Genomic DNA, 17,115 nt, shown 5'->3' with positions numbered 1-17,115 from the left:
ATTTACCCTCGTTAGACAAGTCAGCTTCTCTGTGACTGAATATCCACTGATTTGCTATATATTTTTGAGAGCTACACTCTGTCTTTGTGGTAAATGTCAGGAATGTGAACTGGATGATGCAGTGAGAAAAGCTATATGCACTTGTGTTGATAAATAGTTTTGCACACATATTTCGTTAAGCAAAACACTTGTTTTAATTTCCCATATAATGGAACTCTGACTACATGGTGAATTATTTAAGGCCAGGCTGTCCCCTGTTCTGTGTTTGGCTTAATAAGCAATGGCAGACCCCCCCCCCCCAAAAAAAGGGACAGAAAATGGTGCAGGAGTGAGGATAAGGGCAGCAGGTCCTTCAATTCATTTCAGCACATTCCCCTATCTTCAGTACATGAATTATAGATTTTCCCATGCTAGCAGTAAATGCACTGTCTTCAAACTTAAACACAGAGGAAAAAAGTTTAATCACGATAGCAGCGTGTTCTAATTTATAAAGACAGCTCTGTAGAAAAATAGATTTAAATGTAATGTTTTAAAATATTTTGTCTATTTCTAGCATAGAGAACAAAAACTTTTAGAATTATCCCACTTATATTTTTGTTTTTATTTAATACAATCAAATAAAACATGTGAATCACACAATCAAAATTCATCACAAAGGCTTGTGTGTTGCTGTGTTTGGCAAGCTGGTATGAGTTGTTCTGCGAGCCATGCCAACAGGGAGTTCCGCCACCAGATCATCCTTGTTCCAGCCATATGAGTAAGTGTTGGTTGTGCTGCATCGGCCATGAGCCCAAAACAACCCAAATATCTGCTGAATGCCTGCTGAAATGATACTCTTCTTAGCTTGCAATAAAAATAAAAATTCTATCAGAGAAATGTCCTTTCTCTCCTTTTGCAAAGCCACCAGGCCCTTAGTTAAAAATAATGAGTAGGAATTTTTCACAATATCATTATCACTTTTTCTGCAATCAAGTACGCACAATTACCCCTTCACTCCTGCCACCGCTCCACTATTGACCTGGGTACGCAGTAAGCAGTCTTGTTGTTGTTAGCCTGGGACCACATGCTACTATTTTTCACCTGACAGCCTGAAATTTGCCCCGCAGTCTGTAACAGGCTGTGTATCACACGTTTCTCAGGACCCTCAAGGGAAGCACTGACAGCCAGAGTCCGCGGTACTGGAACAAAGACCTCATCTAATTACCAGCTTCCAAAACCTGAAGACCAGCAATTGTTGAAGAATTAAAGTTTTTATTTTGCAATAGTTGCTGAAAAACTCATCTTTGTTCCACCTTGTAGTCGAGTGATGTTTCTATCCACCACCCACTGATTACTCACCAAAGAATGGTTCAAATGATCCAAAAAGTAGTGCAACATCAAACTTCCTGACTCACCTGTGTGACTTTTTCGGTGACCAAATGAGTTCGGTCTTTGACCTTCGGCGCTTTGATGGTCGTCTCAGATGTTGGTGGAGAGTAGGTCTTCTTATCCATCCCCTCAGAGAAGGTGAGCGCAATGAGAGGGATCTTATTGATGGTGCTATACTTGCTGATGTTGGATTCAGAGGTAGAGCCAAGCAGACTGGACTTCACGTGATTAATCGGGCCTGGTGGCAACAAAAAGTACAAATATTAGTATGACTGGATAAGATGTTTTTATTTAACTTTACTATGGTTGATTGTGAATGTGTGTCCTGCAGTGATAGGAGTAATACTTAAAAATGTTTTTTAGTCTTGAACCAACCATTTTGAAGAAATAACATTACATCCACCAGATATATCAATTCATGAATAATTTATGAACACAGAGCTACCAATGTGTGCCTGCCTCATTTCCTTCATCACGATCTCAAAATGCTTCCTCACCAGAACTAAAAGGATGAATCCTGCTTTTTAAGGTAACATGTAATAACATGGTGCTCTGTATGCTGCAAGCAGCGGTGCAGTAGCAGCCTACAATATTTACACCGTGCTGCTGATTAATGCATTCTGACATGTGTATCTTCCTGGAAAATTGGAAATACACTACAGAGTAGCTAGTTTACATTGTTACCTCCGCCAAAGAGCTAATGTGTTTGCCGACGCCTGTCTTTCTGTCTGTCTGTCTATTAGGAAAATAACTCAAAAGGTTCCAGACAAATCTTGATGAAATATTCAGGAAATTTGGGAATGTTACCAGAAACAGCTGATTAAATTCTGGTGATGATCCAGACGAGATCCTGGATTCTGGATCGCTTTCAAATGTCCGTTAACATTGCAGTTAATGGAGCTTTAAAGTTTGTTCCTCAATATTTCGTTTGATAATTGACCAATTTTAATGGGATCTCTATCTTACCACCGCGTTTCATCCAGGTCTGATCTGGATTGCAGATATTATTGAGATTTTTTTTTAAATGGGAGAACACTTGCATTTGGGCCTACTGTGCATTTAATATTATAGATATAGATTCCTAAAAAGTGTTGTCTTATAGCTGAGTCAATTCCACACCGGAGCACGTCAACGGATTTGTTCTAACTTTAATACCTGAGGAAACAGATCCAGTTGGAATCGGGTGAATTTTCACTTCAAAACTATTTTGTTTTTAGCTTTCAATATCTCTCACAAAGGAGGTTCTGTTTTTTGCTGGCGTTTACCAAGACTCTGTGGAATTAGTTGTGGACAAACGGATTTGTTGTATCTTCAAAAGCCCTGGATCTATAGCCAGAACAATCCGCCATTACTGAAAGTGTGCTTTTTGTGAATAACTTCTAAACTAATAATGATATTAATGTGAATCCAATTGCTAATGGTTTGTTTTCAAGGTCAAATAATCTAAAAATAAAGATTAAATAAATGTAGGGCCATTATTTTTGGTGAAAATCAAAATATAGGGAGACTGAGGTGCTCTGTGGAAGTCTGTGCTCTCCAAGTGCTTTTCTAGTTGATCATGCATTCAGGTACCAGGAGCTGTTCTTGGTTGGGAACTAGAACCAAGTACAAATTCAGAGTGTTTCATGTTTCTTAAAAAGCGATTCGACCAACGCATCTTCTTTTTCCATTCCAAGTTACACATGTATGATTTATACATTGAAACGTTCTAATCAACATTTATGCAAAGCACCTTAAGTTCAAGTCAAACAATGAAGACAACTTCTATGATGCCATATTACTTATGTCTTTTTTTAGTCCAGATGAGAAATGACATCCTGTGCATTAAATGGCTAGCATAGCTCGTGGCAATAGCTAATCAGGAAACCTGGTATCAAATAACATGGGCTGAAATACATAATTACCTTTGGCATGATTTACATTATCTAAAGGCAGCATTTCATAGATAAAGCAAAAAGGAACATTTTAATTCATCTATATGCAATATGATAATAGCAAAGATGAAATGACAGTGCTTTGTTGTGTAATATGGTAGCGTTTGCAACAATTCATATTTATTCATCATTATTCATGTTGTGCTCTATTTTAGTACACACCTTCACTTGTATGACGATCCCTGAATGCAGCTTTGGAATTAGAGTAGCCTTCAATTTCATGGACGGATGAGGCGCGCCTCATGCTGTTCATGCTGCCTCTTGGAAAAGTGTTTGATAGGGTTGCAGCGGTCAGTTGGGGTTCAGTCTGGTACAGATGCTCCCAAGGCAGTTTAGGAGAATAATGGTTTAGAGGCTCAGGACCAATAGTAGTGTGGGAGGAATGGCGGCTGGAGCTTATGAGGCAATGTTTGTCGTTGTCCTCAACGGGACTGCAAATGCTCTTGGTAGGTGAGGGGACGTGCTGCAGGGCCACTGAGTCCTCGTTCTCTTTGGGTGAGTCTACCATCACAGCATCTGGGTCCTCCTGTGGAAGAGACTGCTTGTTGGTATTCATTAGGCTCAAAGCAGCCTGGCGGAAGCGGAAGAATCTACTCCTCCCTAAAGATTGGGGGGGAAAAAATATGGGTTGTTACATTTTTTGTGAACTGTCCTGAAAAGTAAAAACATCTTTAAAAAGAGGGGGAAAAAAGCGTTGAATCTTTTTCTAACAAATGAAAAATGAAATAAGAAAAGATTCATTCTTAATTCTTAATTTCCAAAATATAAGATATATCTGCTGAAATGTATACATCTAAAGTCTATAACATAGATACATCGTACTCCAAAAAATTGTCTTATTTCTTTTATCCTTTTTTATTTATTATTATTATTATTATTATTATTTAATGTTTCTTTTATTTGTCTTTTACTTAATTTATTTTTATTAGTAATACACTTTATTTTCATTATTATAATATATAAATATATTGTTTTGTTTATTATTTTAGCTCATTATTTGCTCACCTACATACCTGTCTCAGATGATGTTTTGTTCCGATAAAAAAATAAAAAGTTCAAAAAAACAAAAGATTCATTCAACCTAAAATATGAATGGATGTGAATGGAAAAATTGAATAACAAAATGTATAGGTATGTAAATTAAATCCCACAAAAGAAATCCAATTGTTGACACAACTTTAGAAATGACAAAGGTTGTCAATAACCAGTGACGAACACGCGTCATTCAGTTGTAACTTATTTTTTACACGATATATCGGTCGACTCTTTTTTTCGGTGTGTAAAAAAATAAATTGGAAAAATAGTGTGGCCCTCCTGGAGTTCAGTCATGTCTGCCAATAATTAAGAACATTCTGGTTTATGTTACTCAACATCATTATAAACTTTTTAATATCAAATAAATCATCCATCTGATGTCCTTACTGTATTTCTCGCCTGGAGAATATGGTTAAAATTTTTAATTATCAAAACAATGTTCAACTGAGCATTTAAGAGGATCAGTGCATTCAAGGATGAAAATGAATCAATAGAGATTTTACATATTGCAATGTATCTCCTTTCAGTTTCTATTAGCATTAGAAAGAATACAGAATTGATTTCTTATGGCTCCTTGATTTGAAACAGGAAACCAATTTGTGTACAAAAGGCACATTTTCAAAATGGACAGAGGAGAAATTGACCTTGGCATAAACTGAAAGTTTTCAGTTCTCTTAGACCAGAGGTGGGCAAACTTTTTGACTCGGCCACAATGGGTTCTAAAATTTGACAGAGGGGCCTGGCCAGGAACAGATGGATGGAGTGTTTGTGTGAACTAAACTAAACTAAATGACATGCAAAACCCATTACATGAAATAATTTGGCCTTTTACAGGTAGCATTACAGGGAAAAAGTAAAAATGAATCAGGTTTAATTATAATAAAATTTCATTTAATGATATAATTTGAACAAGTTCGGCGGGCCGGATTAAATAGCCCCGGGCCTTGGTTTGCCCATGCTTGTCTTAGACTGTGAGCCCTGCCTCATATTTTTTCAGTGCCCTCCATAGAAAACAGCATTTGCCATCTGTTTCCATTCCCTGGCCAAATGTGCTGAGGTTATGACTATAGTTGCTTACAATAGAGCTGTGGAGAGAAATGGTTTCATATCCTGAGTTATGATCGGCCTCCCAGTCTCTGCTTCCAGGGAAACATCTGTATGTCATCTGTACTATTGCCTTGTTCCTTATAGCACACCTATGGAATATGATTTATGGTTCTAATTTGGTTCCGTACAATTACTGTCAGAGTTGGTTAAGGAAAACGATTGTGGCATCACGCAAATACATTTAACAATTTTTTTAGAATCCATATTTTACTTAAATATATTTCACTTCCTCTGTTGAAATAAAAACAAGTTGGAGTAGATCTGCTGAAGAAGCTCGACAGGCCTCTTATTTTAGAAGTTAAAGAAGATTTTGAGAACCCACTGACAAAAAATGTACATGCTAGAATTATATTTATTCTGCAACTTCTTGAGAGATTATTTTTTATTTATGGTTAATCCAATCTGGATTTTCATTGCACAAAAATGCAATTGCTTAGTTATAATAATGAAATTAAAGCTAAGAATTAACAGTAATCTTATTGTTGTGGAACATTTTAAGTGAAAGTAAGTTCTTGTATTGAATAGTTCATATGCATTAAAGCATATGCTTTTGCATTAAGCAAGACTCTGCTCAAACATTAGTAACTATGGTCTCGGGTTTAGGACCTTGAAGGCATGTTGAGGTTGCAGAATGGTGTGTTCTCGGTGGATGCTCAGGGACAGAGGGATTACCCTCTTCCATGCTGAACCTTGTGTTCGATGATACCTGCAGGCTCATTGCCAGCTGTCAACAGCAGCTCATAATTAGACCCCCAATGCCCAAAAGTCACTTTTTATGGACAGCGATACAAAAATAATGGCTAGTTAATTTGAAGATGGTCTCCCTGGTGATTTCAGGTAACATGATTATAAAAATAAATTGTGTCTAGGTTCCTTCTCTGACAATGAAATGGTTAGGGTTAGAGTCTTCAATGTGAAGGGAATCCCATTTGTAAGGGTGACAGAGTAAATTATGACCTAAATGCTGGTAAATCAACATATCTGTCGTACACAACTGGAAGAAATACAGAATTTGTGGTGTGGAGCTGGTCAGTAGCAAAAATAAAATTATTGGCATTTGTTTTAAACACCAATTGAAGTCAAAAGACATATTGCCTGAAATAATGTCTATTGCAGTCAAATGCATTGGTGTTATCTAAAGGTAATGACAGTAGTAAAGCCATGTTTTAGTTATGATGTGTGCATGTAGTCAAGGAAGAGCCTTTCTAACGTAAAGTCACATCATATGTTTATCCGGCCCATCCCACAGATCCCCCTGCTGCTGCACTGTCACAAGCAATCAGCGCTGACTAGCAATGCTGGCAACAGACACAGGCCCCTGCGCACGTATTCAAATACACAACCGCATACACGCTCACACACACACGCACGTGAATGTATGAACATGCTAAAATATGCACATACACAATGGCAGCACAAGCTGAATGCTGCGGCCTTGGAGGAATTCATGCTGAGTGAAGTGGATGGCTGAACTCCGGTCAGAGAAGAGATGCTGAGTGCTTCCAATCAGAGTGGAGTTTGAATGTCTCATTGACATTTACACCCACTGACTCACATCCAAATAAAAAATGAGAGCAGGGTACGTGCATGTACCGTATGTATACGCTGCTCCCTCAGAAGTCCGATGGAATGGTTAAGAATTGAACACGTTAAAGCAGGCCACAACCAAATATTAGGCACTGGTCCAGATTAATACAAGTTATTGATTCATTGGAGGTTACTATGAGCATGCCAAGGAATCAAAATGTGTAGTTCTTAATTAGTGCCTCACAGATTGCAGTCATACATTTAAGAGACTGACATTTGTTAGTGCGACAGGTGAATAATTATTTTATATAAAATGGTGCCATTAAAATTCAAAAAATAATAATTTTAATTTAATGTTAAAATATATGACAAGTGTGACAGATAAAGTGTTGTGCATAAGTACTAATATAAATATATATACTGTATATATATATATATATATAATAAAATACTTACTTTGATCGGATTTTGTGGGGGATGTTGGGCTTATCTTCTCTGTGAAGTTGTCACTCTCTTCGTCCACAACATAATCAAAATTTAAGATAAACATCATGACCACGCCATCTTCATTTTTCACTGGGATTATGTGAGTGCTGCACTGAAAATCAGTCCCTGAAACGGAGACAGAAAAAGTGTCAGAAAGAAGAAGTCATGTGTTATCCATCTGAATAATAATTTCTAAAGGGATTACTGTATTATAAAATCTCATTATTTGACCTTAATCTGCAGAATAAAGATTAAGAACTGACTCACCGCGTACAATCACAAACAGACATGTCATCGTAGAGACCTTTACTAACAATATTAATTAAACAAAAACATTTAAATGGCTAACATAATATTAATCAGAATAATCAATAAATGTATGGAATTCAAAGGTTAATCCCTGCATGTCAGAACAAATAAAGTAGCTGATATAACATAAGTAAGTATGTCACATGCCTGCTTGAGCCCCTACAGATGTACAACATATATTTGTCATAATTAGTACATTACAAGCTTGCAGAAGTGGAATGAATATGATACGAGAGCCAACCTATGGTAAAGACGACACAGTTTGGTAAAAATAGATCGAACAGACAGGACAGATTAAAAGCAATTCAGACGTGTAACTTGCAATGTTCTCATAAGATCGACTGGAACAGAGGATTGCGTGAAGCAGTGGAGCAAAAGACAATATGTGAGCTAAACTTAGTACTGAGGCCAGAATATCCCATTTCCTCTATTAGATTTCTTATTGCTGTGTTATTGAAAGCAATTGATGCCTGCAGGCTCAACTGCCCACCGATAAATGTTCCTGCTCTTCCACTGCTATACAGTCATGGTAGCACATCAACCTGAACAATTCGGGTACGGGACTAAAGTGTTTTTCACCTATTTGTTAATTACTCTAATTTGTATCTCATGATATGTAAAAAGGTTTAGATTATTTTCAGTAGCTGTGTTTATCCTCAGACTCCTTCAAACGATTAACCCTGACTGTCCTTTGTGTCTCCGTGTTGGTCTGTCTGGCTTGTGTTGCTCCTACTCATAGAGGACACATATTACCAGCGTTCATTTTAATCTCTGCAGGGCTCATAGACACCCTGCCAGCAGCAATCATTAGCAGTAGTCTTGCTGTCTGACTAAATATAACAAGCTCAGTCTGCCTAAACATGCCAGAGTTCTGTTGGAAGGACTTCTGGATCAAAACTCCCAGAAGTAATGTTGGCTCATCACCACTCACAAAAAAATAATATGATTTGAATCCAATGAAAAACATCATTAAAACAAGAGTTTAAGGAGATACAGGTAGAAATAAATGTTTTCAGCGGTATGATGCAAATTAGTGGGAATAAACAGCAATCCACAAACCTATGTGTATGCTTTATGTGGATAATACGACCATCAGATGTGTGCTCAACAGCTTCTTGCCAAGTGTCATGGGTGGTTATGATATATTGTAAAGTAGAAGAGTGGTGCTTAGAGTCTTTCCCTAGAAAATCCCCTTTTCATAAAAAGGCGCTTCCCTGCATTTCCCTGAAATCATTTACTTAATTCTGCAATGCCCCTTTTATAAAAGACGGGGGGAAAAAATATTTTGAAAATATGCTCATTTCTCACAATGAAGGAAAAGGTACAGTATAGAGCACAGCAGATGAGAGTTGAGTGTAGGAAGACATACCAGAGTTCTGTTGATTCCCCCTTTGCTGCACTGCTCAGATATTCAGGTGCAGCAGATCTAAGTTTTCAGTCAGATGTTGTATTTATAGAGCAAAAACCAGAGCATTGAGTCAGGGTTCTGTCAATGAATAGTTTAGACTACACAAGCATATGCTTCAGTTCTATCAGCTGAAGAAATTATGAAATTAAAAGGACAAAATAGAAACAAAAATTCTCACCTTAAAAGGTGAGAATAAGAAGCTGCATATAACTGCAGTGATCGAGTGGATTTTATATTGAGCCATGCACTACAGCAAAGATTCAGCAGAAATATTTCTGGCCTGGAATATACCACACCAGATGGGGAAACAATGGTCATGCATAAAGGCTAAACCGTGGGGGGTCTTCTCTCATCTGGCCCCCTGCTGAATGTCACCTCTACCAGAATGGATCAATGGAAGGATGCAGCTGCACTGTTAAATCAGCAGAGACTGTGCAGCACCACTTTCTTCTAATAACAGTGTATCATCATATTCTTGATTATTTAGCAAACTGATGAATTTGGCCACAGTGTTCTTCACCTGGTGAGCCCCATGAAGAGAACAAGCAGTGATCAACAACTTTCCGTGTCATTCGTGACTTCAAACAAAAGGTGAGAGCCCATTGAAGGCATCATGGTGTGGAAAATAAAGTGAACCCTAAGCTTTGATCTGATTTTCTCCCAATTTATGATGAACCTTAATTCATATAAACCTTATGCACTAATTGATATCCAAAGCATCCCATCATGCTTTGTAATTCATTCAACTAATTGTTTATGATGTGAGAACATTTTGGCTATTTAAGAGGATTTAGGCAAAATAAAACTTTGTAAGAAATAAACATTGTATTTTATATGAGCAAAATAATGTAGTATATGAGGAATTATAATAAGAGCTGAAACCAAATGACATCAGTTAAAGTTGATACAATTAAAATTCGTGTCAAATAATTAAATTCCAACCATAAAATACATAAAACTAGAAAACGACAATCAGAGATTGCAGACCCTCGCCTCCAAAAGACTATTCGATCTTGTGAGACAGTAAATGGGATCAGAGGGGCCAAACCTGCTCTCGCTTGCTGCTCCGGAACGTACTACAAGACTCCTTCTGGACTCTTTTTCCCATCATGCCATTCGTGTCCCTCCCTCTTAAAGTGACAGTTTACAGCACAGGCACAATTCCAGATGTAAAAATAATTCTAGAATTTGGATCCAGATCCGGATCAACGCCATTCTCGGGGAGGACCGAGCCACGGACAGAACCTTGCTTGTGTAAAAATTTCAAGTCGATTGGGTTACTAGTTTTTGCGTTATGCGCTCGGACAGACAAACAGACAAACAAACAGACAAACAAACATACAGACAAGTGCACCCAATTGCAATACCCTCGCCTCCTCTTCGGCGAGGGTAAAAATACTTCTAGAATCTGGATCCAGATCCGGATCAACGCCATTCTCGGGGAGGACCGAGCCACGGACCGAACCTTGCTTGTGTACAAATTTCAAGTCGATTGGGTTACTAGTTTTTGAGTTATGCGCTCGGACAGACAAACAGACAAATAGACAAATGCACCCAATTGCAATACCCTCGCCTCCCCTTCGGCGAGGGTAATAAAATAAAAACTGAATCGTGTTTGACAGATCCCATTTTCTACATCTTAGATGTCGCCCCCTGTTGACTGACAAATTGCCTTGGCAGATGCGACTCCTCAGCTGCGGTGTCACACCAAAACAGACAGACAAAGCCACAAAGCCAGCGTCTTTTACAGGCTCTGGACAAAGACGTCTGGGTTTGTAAAATGTCACCCCCCCCCCCGCTAACATCAATCACAATGTATTCTAAAGTCATCCAAATGATTTTCTAGTATCTTCACAATTCACAAGTGGAGGGTTTTGCTTTTTGTACCTCTTTGGTTAATTAGGTCTTGTAGTATTTGATTTTTTTTGTTTTAAATCAGTTTTCCTCCTTGTCAATATTTTCACTTTATTAGTTTGACTGATACGGCCCAGCTGCTCTCCATCACATTGAAAAGCACCACTTCACACTTCATACATGTCACTGGCATATCCAGTCCTCACGGTGTTGGAGAGACTTCATTGCACTGCAGCAGAGCAGGGCTTTAATACAAAGGATAAGCTTCTGGGAGACATAATGGAAAAGGTATTAATTCTAAATTGGTCTGTAGATGAAGCCAATGTGTCCAATAACATTATGTATGCACCAAAGATTATGTACATATAAAAAAATGTCAAGTCACCACCATCTATTGCATTCTGTGCACTGAATTTAACATTATGCTGCTATGCTTTTTGCACAATTTCATTTTTACAAATATGAGTTGTAATCGCTTAAAACATAGTTCCAACTGTTTTAAGTGACTCCAACCTACTATTCCTCTGCAACACTTGACCTAGTACAAGCATGGATGCTAGACATGATTAACATCATCGGCAGCGAAACAGTTTGCACCAGTGTGTTCATTAATTCCCTCACCTTCAGACAAGGTGTTTCCCATATGGCCATGAAATGTTCATGTTTACACGTGCATTAAGACTTACTTTATTTTCATGATGGAAATTCCATCACTCTCGATTCTATTTCCATCATCAATTATTAAAACACTGCTGATTAATGAAGCTATCCTTTGGGCATTGTTACAATGGTGATTCAATGGTCATACAACATTGTGGTGAAATTGTGAGAGTTCCTAATGATGCATCGCTGTTTACATTAGTAGAAGTTATGCTTAGTAGTATCTATTAATTTTCCTTATTCCAAAAGGAGAAGTCATTTCTGCTATTAGATTTTTAGATATCAGGTCTCATTAATCTGCAGATCATGATTGAGGTCAATTTGCTTTATGCTGATTTTTACTTTTGTATCTTTCCTCCAACAACTGCAGCTCTTTAACAGTGCGACCCCGGATACTTTCTGGTTGTACGTCTTGCATAATGAAATCTGACATGTTTCTCGTTCAGGCTATTCTGCCTAAGCCAATACACAATGTTACTGGGGCATAGCCAATCAGGACTGGGGCATGCAGGAAGAGGCCATGCAAGCTAACCCTTTGTTTAGAGTCCCTCGGCCTTGTGGCCATATCTCGCCTTAGTAAAACTCCTCTAAGCCGGGCAGCCTGGCCCAATTTCAGCTTCAATCAGCATCTCCACAGCCATCAGGGATAGTTAGATACTACGACTCATACTATATTTAATTTGGCATTTATCTGTTCATGACATTTTACTTCGTGATTGTTTATTGTATTTACTTTAATTGTAAATTGTGATCCACAGTAAGAATTGAAGTAGCAGATTAACAAAAATATATAAGCATGAAGACATTGCCTGCTCCATCAGGATCCTTTGAGATAAAAATAGCTCAAGTATGAACAGTCGTATCCAATAAAAAGTGAGACCTATAGTCTTTAATGGTCTATCTGCTCCTCTCCTCTACCGATACTCTAAATCCACATTAATCCATTATTTAATAAACATGCAAATTGTCATGAATGAAGGTGATACTAATAACTTTGAGATGGAAAGTGTCTGGGCTCTTCTTTTAATTTGCTATGTTTACTTAGACTAGCTGATTTTATCTTTCACACATGAAACCTGACGAAGGAAGCTTTGCATGCGCTTCACCTTTTACTCCGACACTTGAGGCCTGAGTGTGATGAAACATTGATGTGCTCTTTTGGAGAGTAGTCATCCAAGGGTTCTGCAGTGTACCTTGTGCACTGTAGACACTCTGCATTGCCTGGTTCCCCTGCCAGCAGACCCTCAGTGAGGGCACACGACCCTTCAGTCCCCTCTGCAGGGAGTCACCGATGAAACCTTACACCCATGCACACCACATGTCCCAGATCATTCAGCTCGTTTCACTAAGCTACTGCTGTTACGTAGCCATTATCCATTTAACTGCTCTCTGCACGGTGTCGGCTTCCTTTTGTTAACACTCATTCAGGTACAAAGTATTATTACACCCTGTGGAACAGGATAGCTTTGCAAAGCCATCAAGGGAAAGCATTTACGTGTCATTGTTGGAGGCAGAGTGCAGTATCGCCTGGTTGTTCACATAGAAATGAAACAAAGTGTCTCCATTTGCTAAAGGCCTCTGCTCCCGTGGTGCCCTTTGTTCCACTACTTTTTATTTTGAAGCATGCACATGAAAAGAGTCAAAACTTTGTTGCTCCTGTCCTGATGTCACACGTTCGTTTCTCCTTCAGATCGCAACCTTTTTTTTAAGTTTGCCCATTGCTGTTATGGACAGAAGAGAAAAACCAAATGGTACTCTTTCACATTACGACCCCTCGAAACAAACTTGCTGTTTTATCCTATATTCTTTTTTAACATGCTCATGTGATTTGTGAAGAAGGTGCATGGCAAATGCGGGAGGTTAATATAAAGGATTAGCAAATTGGCATGAGGACTGACAGCTAGAAACCCAGTTAAGAGCGGAAACATTGAATGAAGCTGCTCCCCACCCATCAACATCATTTGAAGAGACTTGAATCAATAAGGCCATTGTTCTCAAGGATGCCATGAATCTTTCATCCCCCTACATTGGAAGTGTGTGGATTGTGTCCTCCATACAGTTTAATGCATTTACTATGTAATATGCTCATTCCTAGTCACTGCACTGTCAGTCTTGACATCTTTATTCATGAGCACACACGCTCAGTGTAAATACCTCTGAGGAGTATTAATTGTGTCTTAAAGCTGCATTGCACGCCAGGGACGATTGCAAAGAGACAGAAAGCAAAGATTATGCTTGAAGGTTTCTGTAGCTCTTATTTCCTACACTCTAAACACTACAAAGGCTTATTATATTGTGATGGAGTACAGCACATGCATGCAAGAGGACAGGGAAATTAATTAAGTACAAAATCTGGCTTGTCTAAAAGCAAGCTGTTCATGCTCTTGCAAACAGACCCTGGAGTGTTTTGTGCAATTGTCTTGCAGGTTTTTGAAAAAAAAATATATATATATATATAAATATATATATAAAAAAATAGCAGCTGGCTCTTTGCTTCTCTGATTAGCAACAAAGCTAAATAAAACATTGGGGTTGAGAGCTGCTGAAGGTAGTTTAAACATGTATGGCTTAGAACCAAAGCAAAGTCACAATTAAAAATTAACACCCTTGCTCCTTATGATTAAATAAAGTGTTGCATCTCTTGTTTTCCAGCTTCTCATATACAGTGGTTTGTACATGCCCTAAGTAAAGCATGCGAGCTCCAAACAGCAGTGTTGGTGCATTAAAACAGCATGTTCTTATTCTGTCGTTCTATAAGGGTACAGCTTTAGGTTGATTTGGCACAGATATGTCCCGTTGACCATGAGAAACCATGTGAACGCGTGGCAGGTGGTGGTCAATCCGGGGATTTATGCCACTGAGAAGCATCATCGTCACCAGATTTTTTTAATGTCACCCAGTCACATGATGTTATGAAATAAGGCATGTGCCAAAAACCATAATTCCACTGTCTTCAGCGTGTTCTCACATGAAGCCTGTGACTGGTGTATTTAATACCCTCGGTACTTGTCTCCTCTATAAGACATACAACCAAAACATTCATATACTGTAATACAAATCAAAATACACAACTTCAACTCTTTTCTACTTTGTTTGTTTGAAGTGGGTATCATATGCAAAAACATGTTGACTTTTGTTTTGCACTTGACATATCTAATCATAATCCTTCTTATGTATTAAGAGGATCAAAGTTATTTATATTTATCTGCACAGGGGTGTTTTATTAGCATTTCAGAGCTGACGACTTCCATTCGAACCCTCTGTTAAGAGCAACGTCTGAAACACATCTTGTAACTTGCTCTTGCTGGTCAGTGACAGAGTGGCAGATCACATAATGGGATAGACAATGTAAGGAGAATCACATATCAAATAAAAAACCCCTCTTGGCTTACAGGCATGCTGTGACAGCCCCACTTCTGTTCTAAGACACTGACTCACCATCCTTGCGGTGATAGGTGATCTCCACCTTGCGCTCCTCTGACCCGAGTACAGCCTGGGACACGTGGCTGATGGCATCTTTGCTGGTCAGGTCACCATGGAGGAAGTCACAGGTACACGGCTTCTGCATGATGTCTGATCTTGAGAAGCCTGTCATCTCGCAAAAGCCATCGTTGCAGTATATGATAGCACAGTTCTCCACCCTGGCATTGGCTATGACAAATTTACGGTCTGCATGAAAAGATACGAGTCAGTGCAAGCAACCCACCAAAAATAGAAATAAAAATCCTTCAGCAGTGCCATTGTTTTACTTACAGATAGTAACTCAGTACATATGCATTGAAATAGTTTTGTCTCTGACTTTGTCCAGCAAAACTTGTATGAAAAACGACACATTTATCATCCAAATGGGATGGAACAACTGTGGCCCAGTATAAACTCACATATTCCTATTAATGCCAATTTAATCTAAACATTCTCTTTGTGTGAAAATTCAGAAAACACTTACTCTGACCCTCGAATTTCCGAATAATTAATCCAAGGAAGGTGTTCTGTGGCGCAACGTGACCTCTTCTTACAGGCATGATTACGCGCGGAATATCCCGCAGAAGCGCCTTTATGAATCAATCCCGAAGTTAAAGACGCGGCTTCGTTCACCACAGACCATCGTCCACGCGAACACTCTCCCCCCACTTTAAATGACCTTCCCACTTCGCGGAGGAGTTCTTCAGCCTGCTTGTATGCCTGAGCACGCAAATGGCACCTCGCCGAAACGCACGGATACGGGGAGGATTGCCTCTGGTTCGCAAAGCATTTCGCGTCGATGACGGTCGATCCACTCCTGACGCCTTCTGTGCTGCTGCGTGGGGCGGATCGTGTTGATATGCCAGGGGGTGTGACGTTGCGCCAAGGGGGCTTAGTTCGCTTCACCTCAGCCTTCCGCACTGAGCCCGCGCATCGGAATATGCGCTCATTTGAAATGTAATGCGCTATGGGATGTTGTCCTGTATGAGAAACAGTGACTGCACACTTTAAGTAGGGTGGTTTTAAAATCCTGCCATGGAAGTGGTCTGCTGATCATGTGCTGTTTTGCATTCGAACAGTACAATGACCCAGCCAGAACTCTGGGACCACAAGCCTCCACGTTGGCAGCTCATTATTACCATTATGTCATTGCACATAAAAGCAATGAGAGTTTGACCATGAAAACCGACCCGGACAACTAAGATTCACGTTGGTGTCATTATTAGTTTGATAGTTTTTCCGAGTAAAATTCTATTTCACCAATGTGAATGATTCATCGACTAAATGATTCATGCATACTCCTGTGTCTGTGATGCATCCACTGATGCTGCTAGATTAAGTACGCCCCGCGACAGGCTGGCGACGTGTCCGGAGTGTACCCCGCCTCTCTCCTGTAGCAGATAAAGAGGCTATAGACAAGATGATTGACGTCTATTACATCTTTGCAGCAGGTACCACCGCACAGCTTCAGAGGTTTTGTGGAGTCCATGCCTCAATGGAATTGTGGAATCAGCTCAGCTCTTTTGGCTCTGACAAAGATTTAGGCCTGTGCTTAGCATGTTGTGACTGATTGGTGTAATTTTATTCATGGCACTAGTTCCATACTTAAATTATTCTTATTATTTTTTTCATCTTGGGAATCCCACAAGCTGATTTAAGATCACATACAACAGGGAAGGCAGCCTGTGGCGAGTTTCACTGAGCGCTGTCCGTGGTCCTGTAGTTCCAGGAACGTTCTGTTTCCTGAGGGAGCTGCCGATAAATCTGAAATATCACTTGATATTTTGTTCACTTTCATGGAATTTTCATAAATATAATTTCTACTAATCTGAAAAGATTATAGGAAACAGCAACAATTAAAGTATTTAACAGTCTCCAGTTAAGCGAGGCTTCTGAGCCACACCAGCAGGAGAGCCCACAGCTCTCAGATTTTGAAGTCTCTCCATTGGCTCCCCGTCATTTTGT

The 17,115-nt window shown here is 39.2% G+C and overlaps 1 protein-coding gene across 1 annotated transcript; it reads right to left on the bottom strand.

Moving 5' to 3' along the window:
- Positions 1–1,394: 1,394 nt before the first annotated feature.
- On the bottom strand, positions 1,395–15,710 carry LOC137916432 (potassium voltage-gated channel subfamily H member 7; the record flags this gene model as incomplete). Its single annotated transcript, XM_068759457.1, has 5 exons — positions 15,635–15,710; positions 15,127–15,357; positions 7,428–7,583; positions 3,465–3,902; positions 1,395–1,606 (listed from the first exon to the last, which is right to left on the bottom strand). Coding segments are annotated over exons 1-5 (1,113 nt in total), but the record flags the coding sequence as incomplete, so codon positions are not given.
- Positions 15,711–17,115: the final 1,405 nt, after the last annotated feature.

Source organism: Brachionichthys hirsutus, unplaced genomic scaffold (genome assembly GCF_040956055.1).
Source record: "Brachionichthys hirsutus isolate HB-005 unplaced genomic scaffold, CSIRO-AGI_Bhir_v1 contig_915, whole genome shotgun sequence".
Lineage (NCBI taxonomy): Eukaryota > Metazoa > Chordata > Actinopteri > Lophiiformes > Brachionichthyidae > Brachionichthys > Brachionichthys hirsutus.
This window is presented reverse-complemented; position numbering and strand designations above follow the sequence as displayed.